Genomic DNA, 9421 nt, shown 5'->3' on the forward strand with positions numbered 1-9421 from the left:
ATACACAAATTGGGATTTTTGTTTTAATGTAGGAAGCATAAGCTATCTGTGCAGATACTATACTAAGATCTATGGGGATACATAAAAACACAGTAAGCAAGATCTTCACTCTCATAAGTTAATATCTAATAAAGACAGAATAAAGAAATATGAAAAAATGAAAAACAATCAGTCTTACATCCAACCTAAACATTTTTTCACCTTAGCAGCCATTAAGCTCTCCCATCGTGACACCTCAGTTATGTAATTATGAACCCTACTCTTCATTTCTTCTTTTTCTTGCACTGCTGCTTCCAATTCCAATGAGATTTCCTATAAATCAGAAAATTGAAGACAAATCTAGAATGAACATAGAACCTAGTAAGTTCTATTTATATTCAAATGGTTACTTTTGAATTTGGGAAGTAAGAGAGAGCAGGAAACAGGGAAAAGTGTTCCTAAGTGTTACTTTCACTCATTTTCCTGACTGATCTTGACTTTTTAATGAAATATTAACACACATCTCCCACAATAGTCCTAACCATGTATCTAGTATTTATTCATATTAAGAGCTAGCTATGCTCAACAGTCGACATTTTTAAGAATTCATATATCAGCAATAGGCTTTATAATAAATAATACTGAAAGTAATTTTAAGAAAAACAAAATATTTAAAATAGGAAAATTATTAGTCTTTTTAGTATAATCCTTCAATAAACCAGCACAAACAAAACCAATACCTTTCAATATTTGCCATTCTAAATTATTCATTAATTTACTCACAGGTCTACCTCTAAGCCACTTGAAGTATGAATAATTAAAATTTATAATGGGTCTTTAAAACACAGCAACTGAGGTCCACATCCAGTGGGGTGACAAAAATTTCTGTCACAGAGAATATCATGCTACCAGCTTTAGGATTCCTCGTAACAAAGACCGAAATGGTAAGACCACAGTTGTACCCTTTAGACACTCTGTAACATATAGCAGCATTCTTAACCACATTTTTAAATACCCTTATAGATACCATTCTCTTAAAGAATTATTTGTTGTTGATATTTATATTATTACATTAAACGAGAAAACATATTTAGAGCTTTAAGATTTAGCTAATAATACATATCCTATAAAAATGTAGACAGTAAAACTATCAAATTTCATGCATTTGCTCATACCTGGTTTTCTCTTGCCACTGTAGCCAGGTCATCTTGTAATCTTCTATTTTCCTTAAAAGATATTTCTTTAGATTTTCCTACTTCATCAAGTTCTTTGTGAGCTGCATCAAGCTGGCGCCGGAGGCTGCTTATCTCACGGTCCCGACTAGTTAGAGTTTCTTTTAGCTGGCTGTTGCATTAGTAATGTGGAAATAAGCAAGAAAGCTTCTTGAAAAATTTAGTCCATTTAAAAGAAAACTGTTGTACTCTGAATTAAATATACTAAGAATATAAGAAATTATAACTACTATATTAAGGCACTGATTATTTAGGTAAAGCAGATTTTAGCTCTGTACCAGTCATGAGCAAATAAAGCCATAAAATAAATGTATTATTTAAAAAGTCAAGTAAAAACAGAAGACTTTCAAGTGTTAGGAGATTCATCTAGCAAATAATAGGGTAACAGATTCAACTGGAAAATATTTATTTAATGTTCAATTCGCCACTATTATGTAAGGGTATACAAAATAAATATAATTAGTGACTTCTGAAGTAGAGAGACTAGACATAAAATGTAAAATTTTGTAATAGTGTTCAAGTTAGATTTAGATGTAGAATAAATTCAAGACTGGCTACTAAAGTAATCTAAGTTTTAACAATTAGGGCCTGCATTGGGTAGTTACAATAAAGAGCAAGTAGGCATGGAAAAGAATAATTAATGACATAACTGTTTAGATGTAGATGACAGAATAAGAAAGGAAGTTAAAGAGAATAACATTTTCATGCAAGAGCCTGAGAAAATGATGCTGCTGTTGTCATCAAAAACAGAAAAATTGAAAAAAGAAAGTATCCTATTGTCAGTTGGTACTTAAAGCTGCATTCACTGAAAATGTCAAAAAAGGCTGGATGACATTTCATTGCTTACTTACTTCAGAGAAGATTCATACTCTGAGACTGTTATCTTCATCTGAGCAATAACGTTTTCCTATAGAAATTACAAAAAGATAAAATTTGAAACAATTCATATAGAAATGTCTTTAGTTGAATTTATATAATTTATAACATTTATATAGTTAAAATCCAATTAAATAATTATGCTATAGACAAAAGTTCCAAGTAAATATGTTTCCATGTCCCAACTGTCTTTCACATAATTTGCATGTTTCTATCCACTCTAAGAACTTGAATTGTTTCCTTGAGTTTGCTGTAATCAAAGCTGATAAAATTACGTTCTACAAATAGAACTTTTGAAGATTCAAATTATCGAGATAAATTTGAAATCTAAACATATTAGAAGCTATGGCCTGGGTTTTAGGAAGTTGTATATGGGTGATAACTGTATATTTGAAACATGTAGTTTTCAAATCTTCTTTTCTGTTTGGATGCTAGATAAAAACATTTAACAGTCACATACTTTATTAGCTAGGTTTTCTTGTAAGTTTGCAATCTGTTCTGTCTTCTCATCTACAGTCTCCTGAAGAAAGTCTTTTTCTTTATCAATAACACCAATGGTCTTTTTCATTACATGAGCCTCTTCATCTTGTGAAGTCATCTTAAGGTGTATTTTACCTATAAATGAAGTGTTTGTTAGCTAAAGTAAATTAGGATTAGCAAAAAAAAAAAAAAAAAATTTTTTTTTTAAATACTTACTTATTTTTTCCTCTAGTATTTTAATTTGTGCTTGGGCTGATTCAAGTTCACCTCTTTTTAAGCAAAGTCGGTGCTGATAATCATCGAGTGACCGCTGTAGCTGCTCATTTACTATCCTAAAGAATTGGTGGACAAAAACAAACGATATTTTTTTTATCTCTGGCAGAAATAATTTTTTAAAATTGAGATATTTTAAAAAGATTTTTCTTTTTTTAAAGTTTCTTTTATTTTTTATTTTAAAGCTCTTCCAATATAATCAATGGCATTATATATTATTTCTTGCCATCTACCATTTTCTTCAAAATGGTTCCATCCTCCTAAAACTAATATAGTATAAAAATCAAATTAATTATGTACTCTTTTCTAGAGGCAGTTTTAAAGCTTCCTGGTAGTTTTTAAGTTCTCAGTTTCTTAATATCAACTATGTCTCTTAAAATCTATTTCCAAAAGTGTTAGCAAAAAGAAAGTCCTGTTTTTACAGTACAGCTTAGAACTTCAAAGGAATATCCATATATCCTAACCATGCAGACCAGTGAGCTTTTAATTCTGCTTCCTTTTCTGATTTTTTGGTAGGTAGTCAACTGGAGGTCATAGTAACTTGGGGAAGTAGGCATTTATTGTAGTGACATGAAGATTTAAGACTAAGAATTTTGCTACCTTTCAGGGAGCAAAATAAAGGGCATATAGAACTAAAGACAATTTCAGAATAATCACTTACTGATCAGTAAGAATATTTTTCAGAAGTAACAAGAATTTGCTCTCATGTCATCTAAGAGTCTTTGAAATAATTTTAGTCCTGACCTAGGAGTTCTTAGCTCTGCCTTGCTGGGAAGACATGGGTCTCACCTCAAGCTACTTATTGGGAAGTCCCACAGGTTTGTCTGAGGATAATGCAGGGAAGAAGATGTCAAGGGTGGCTTAGCTTAGAATTGGAGGAGGTTTGGATTCTGAAACCACTAGTAAGATGGGACAGCTCCAGAGAAATGAAAAAGTTTTACTGGCAATACTGAAGTATTCTGAAAGACAAAGGACATGACCCTGACTGCTTTAACAGTAAGTGAATGGTGACCCAGAGGTAGAGAAGAAAGTCAAGCTGAGAATGACTTCTTTAGAAATGCACAAACAGAATCCAGTCAGGAAGACTTTATGTTCAAGCAATTTAATTCATAAAATTATCTGGGTCCAGGTGACTGCACTGTCTTTAAGCTGTTCCTAAAAGCTATAGCAATTGCTCCAAGGGATATAACTATGAGAAGCAGAGAAAGAAAAAAGCTAATATTCATTATACTGGTACTTTATATATATTAGATCTTATTCCTAGAGTGGTTCCATAATCAGAACTATTATGCCAATTTTATAGAGACAAATAACCAATAACTTGTCCAAGGTAACAAAGCTTTTAAGGCAAAGAAAAGATATAAATCCAAGCTAATCTAACCTGATATCAGTGTTTTTCTAACATATCACATTGTGCTCTATGAAGACCAACAGGGAGACCAACATCCTCTACGTGGAAGGGAAAATATCTTCCGATAAGGTATACAGAGTCCTTTCAAAAACAGAATGGCCCAAGGAGTTCCTAATGAAGGACAATGAGTAGTTGACAGTACTTGAAATCCTAAATATAAACATAACAATCTCTTTACATTTAAATTCATAAACAGGGTTAATTCCTAATGAAAGTGGGCTGATAAAGAAGGCAGAATAACATGCTGACTGATTATACATACAAAGTAGGCATTTGGTGAGTCCTAAAAATAGCTTTGCCTTTTCATATTCTAGTGTAGACAGGGATGGGGACAACAGAGATTCTACAACAGATCTTGGATATAACTTTTCTGACAGGAGTATTGCTGCTAAGATAAAGGTTTTCTTAATGAAAGAATTGAGGTATAAAGTTCATAAGGAAGAATAGTTGAATGACTATCATCATATCATTTGTTCATCATGGTGTTTGGAAAGGAAATTTTGAGGACCTTCTGATAACTAAGTTCTTAGGAAAAAGGAACCAATTTCTTAGCTTTGAAAGTGCTATAAACATAGCAAAAGAAAGTGATGATTTCCCACCAGAATGTCAAGCAATAAAACTTCACTTAGAATCAAAGTTCTAGCTCTCTACTACCCATGTGGTATGCATGCTTTTATTTTAGGGGGCAAAAGTAATTACTTCCCTTCATAACAGAGTATATGTATATTTTTAAACTATTTATTTATTCATTTATTCATTTATTATTTGTTTGTTTGTTTGTTTGTTTAGCATTTTATTTACTTTCCCCCCTCCCCTCTGGTAACCACTAGTCCATTGTCCATGTCCATGAGTCGCTATTTGTCCTGTTCATTTGCATAATGGAGTACATTTTAAACAAAGACAGCATCTTAAAGGGTCCCTTATTCATAAAAAGTGTTCAAGTTCTAAAATGGAGCTGAAGTTCCATCTAAGAAGGGTAGGTTTGGAGTTTTAATGGAATAATAGAGGAAAGAGATATGGTATTGTTTTATTTTAGCTGTCTCCAAGAGTCTATGGCCCACTACTATCTGAGAAAGGCTACTATAAAATATCATCTCTTAGAGAGCCAGAGTGGGGACCGGGGATCAGGGCTGGCTTCTCTTTTACCTTTCTGCAAAGGGATGACAATTTTATCTGGTGGCCCTAGTTCTCTTGGCCCTTTCAAGTCCAGCCCATGAGCTCAGCTGTCCTCACTTAGGGCCCTGGCTCCTCTTCCTGTCTTGGGAGCAAAAATGTTAGGCATGCCCAGAAGACAGTTCTTAGGCATCCTAAGGAACATATGAACCTTTTCCTTTTCTAAAATGGTTTTCAATTCCTTTAACAAATAAATACTTCTCAAGGGAGAAGTTATATTTGATTTTCTGAATACACCCAAATCCTACTGTAACAACTGATAACCTATTGCCATTATATTAACTCTAACTAGTTTATGGACCGGGAAAACCTGCTAATGTGTTTCTTTAATGCTGAATAAGTATATAACCCTCTAGTTATGAAGAAGGTTCACAGATAACTAAACACTAAAGTGAAGTGAAAATGGTCTGAAGGTATTTTCAGCTGCAGGAATCTAAATGTTTAGAGCCTCAGAGCTAGCAAATTTAAGGTTTAAGACTGTTTACTATGGGGTTGTTTGAGAAAAGTCAGTTGTCTGACTGGGCTGGAAACTGTCTTTAAGCAGAGTTTGGCAAACTATGGCCTGCTACCTGTTTTTGTAAAATCTAAAAACCAAGAATGGTTTTTACATGTTTAAATGACTGAAAAAAAATTTCAATAGAAGATATTTTGTGACATAAAAATTACATGAAGTTCAAATTTCAGTGTCCATAAAATTGTATTGGACCACAACCATACTCCTTCATTATATATTGTCTATAGTTGCTTTTGCACAACAAAGGCAGGGTTGAAGAGGCGAGACAGAGACCAGAAGGCCCGCAAAGTCTAAAATACTCTGTCCTTTTACAGAAAAAGTGTATAGATCCTTGCTGTAGAGAATGGTTAGCATGTTATTAGAAGCTAAGACTATCTTATCTTGGGTAGAGTGAAGTTGCTTTATAGTATTTTTGCTATAAAGTTTTGATTTGGGGAATTAAATGCCAGGTCCCATTAAACACTAAAATTCAAGGGAGACAACAGTCATTTGTTTAATGGGTGGTTAAAAAGTGGGATTTTGTATTATGACCTCTGGTACTTCACCAAAAGAGCAAACCAAAGATCCTCTATTTGGACAATTACAGACTATGTTTGATATAGTCTGTTTGGTGAAAAGAAACAGAAAGAAACAGCCATTCCTGAAAATATTGTTTAGTGGCACTGAAATCTGGTGAAAAATGCCTAATTCAGGAAGGGAGAGAGAAGATGGGTCTGCCAGGCACACGGAAAGGAATATATGATTCATCTAGCTATCAGCTTCTTACATGTTTTCACGTCTTCAAGGGAAAGAGAACTTAATGTGATTAAAGGGGCAGCAAGATCTCTATTAACCATATTGAAAGTAGCATGAGGTTTATATGATGTGGCTTTGCTTCTACAGAGTGCTTGGTGTTACGATTTGTTCTGAGTTTAGCTTTGGATTTGGCTTGAACTCACGGTTCTACCAATGTATACTTATATGAAGAATGTGATTGACACACTTGTCTCAGAGACAAGGTAAGTCAGATTTCTCTGTAAAAGCAAAACAAAGTTATGAAATCATGAAATTTCCCAGGTTATATAAAAAACTCCCCACAATCCCTTCCTAAACACAGTAACTAAATTACACCTAGGTGAGGAAAGCAGCAGATTGAGCTCACAAGAGAAAAGGGTATTAATATAACAAAAACACCAAAGGAGCTGTCGCAAGGTATCCAAAAGAGGGCCCTGAAAGCTCTGCCTTAAATGCCTAAGACTGTGAAGGACCTCCAGTGAGGGAAGGAAAGGAGAGTTGTGGCAATAGTCTGAAGGAAAAACCAAAATGGATTAAATGCCACGTCCAGTCAACTGCTGGACATAAAAGAGAAAAAGGTAGACTAATAATTCTGCATGACAGAAATATACCATGGTACCTGTATTTTGAAGCTGAATATGGACATGAACCAGAAGAGTAGCTCTCCTTCATAGGATGTATGTAGTGCTTGCAAAAAAAAAAAAAAAAAAGGAAAGAAAGAAAAAAAGAAGAGAAGGTAGGGAAAAGCGGCTTCTATTTTATTTTTCCTAAAGTCTAACTTATCAAGACTTGTAGTCAGAGCAGCGAAAGAGCAAAAACTAAAGATGCCCTAAATGAGTTGGTAATATAGTACTCCTTAAATAGACACATCCAGCTCTTGGTCTTATTTCAGTAAGTTTTGTTTGTTAATCAGAAACCCCTTATGAATCAGTCTCAGGCCTTTCTTTTCCTAATTATTCCTTTGATTTTCAATTCTGTTATTTTACTATATATTTTTGCAATTTTCAGCGTTTATGTATTAGACCCGAGTATCTTTTTTCTATCATTTCTTTTTATCCTTCTGAGTTCTGATTTCTAGGTGAATTTCTTGAGGTTGTTTTCTGTATCACCAAATAGGTTTTCTGATATATCTATTCTGTTCACTAATACTTTCAGTTTTAATTTATCAATCTTTTTTCTAATCATTATTACCACAATCCTTTCTCATCTCAAGTTGTTACTACTTCATGACTGATTTAGTTTCAAATATGCAATGTCATATTGACATCTGAAAATCTTTTCCCAATTCTTACTGGAAACCTAATTTAGAGAGAAATATTTCTTCTGATTCTTCAGAGTGAATTCTTCAGAGTGTTTCCTTCAGTCTTCTGTATTCTAAATTGACCAATGGCTAACCAACGACCCAATCTCCTAAGGCAAACATTATGCATTACTGCATCTTTTTCTCATCCCCATGTAAGTCATTCAAGGTCTTCTGATTTTATGAAAGAAATCTTTCTTAAATCTGGCCTTGTCTTCCAAGTTCACTGCCACTGTTTCAGTCAAGACACACGGCCCCTACTGTTTGCCACCAGTTTCTTAACTCTAAACCCATCTTCCCAATTTTTGCCAGAGTTAAATGCTTTTAAAAGAAAAAATATTTATTTTAATTCGTTTCAAATATACGGTACATTGTTTAGAAATCTATATATTTCGTGAAATGATCCCCCAATTGCTCCCACCCTCCCGCCCTCCACCTAGCCAATTATTAATGCTAACTTCATTCCCTATGCCGTGTTCCCCATTCCTGTGACCATCCATCAGCTACTAATTTGTACTTCTTTAACCCTTCACCCCATTCTCCCAGACTCCCAAACTCCCCTCCCCTCTGTTTGTCACCAAATTGTCCACTATATTTGTGAGCCTGTTTTTGATTATTCTTTTTATTCCTTAGATTCCACATATAAGTGAAATCATATAGTGTTTATCTTTGTCTGTCTGACTTAAACACCTTCTAGGTCCATCAAAGCAGTATCTTTTTCTAACCCCTTCCTTTTCATATGTAGGGGTCTTGTTTTCTTATCCTTTCAGCCACTCTATCTTTTGGTTGGAGCACTTCTTTTCCATTCAAGTTACTTATTGATAGGACTGTAGTTGTTACCATTCTTTAGTCTTGATTTTGACACGTTTTTCTTGTTAAGGAAGTCCCTCCAACATTTCTCGTAATATTGGCTTGGTGGTGATAAATTCCTTTAGCTTATTTTTGTCTGGTAAGCTCTTTATCTGTCCTTCAACTCTAAATGATAGTTTTGCTGGATAAAGTATCCTTGGTTGTAGATCCTGGATCTTCATCCTGTCGAATATTTTGTGTCAAGCCCTTCTGTCCTGCATAGTTTGTTTTGAGAAATCAGCTGCCAGTCTTATGGGTGTTCCCTTATGAGTAATTATGTTTTTCTCTTGCAGCTTTTAATATTCTTTCTTTGTATTTAACCTCTGGCATTTTAATTATAATGTGTCTTGGTGTGGGCCTCTTTGGATCCCTGAATTTTGGAATTCTCTGAGCTTCCTGGGGTTTTATGTCCATTTCCTTCACTAGGTTAGGGAAGTCGTCCATCATTATTACTTCAAACAGATGTTCGACATCTTGATTTTCTTCAGTTACGCCGATCAGACAGATATTTGGACTCTTAATGGTGTCCCATATACTCCTTAAATTATTTTCATAGTCTT

General features: G+C 34.1%; 1 protein-coding gene across 2 annotated transcripts in view; it reads right to left on the reverse strand.

The window, feature by feature from the left end:
- CEP135 (centrosomal protein 135) overlaps nt 1-9421 on the reverse strand; it is a 66093-nt gene that overhangs the window by 16760 nt on the left and 39912 nt on the right. For both annotated transcript variants that reach the window (XM_011362619.2, XM_023532099.1), the window contains 5 exons: nt 2784-2899; nt 2548-2702; nt 2063-2118; nt 1155-1323; nt 202-312 (listed from right to left, as the gene is read on the reverse strand). In XM_011362619.2, the coding sequence (XP_011360921.1) occupies nt 202-312; nt 1155-1323; nt 2063-2118; nt 2548-2702; nt 2784-2899 (607 nt within the window). The remainder of the gene's footprint in view (nt 1-201; nt 313-1154; nt 1324-2062; nt 2119-2547; nt 2703-2783; nt 2900-9421) is intronic.

Source organism: Pteropus vampyrus, unplaced genomic scaffold (genome assembly GCF_000151845.1).
Source record: "Pteropus vampyrus isolate Shadow unplaced genomic scaffold, Pvam_2.0 Scaffold77, whole genome shotgun sequence".
In the NCBI taxonomy this organism is placed as follows: Eukaryota; Metazoa; Chordata; class Mammalia; order Chiroptera; family Pteropodidae; genus Pteropus; species Pteropus vampyrus.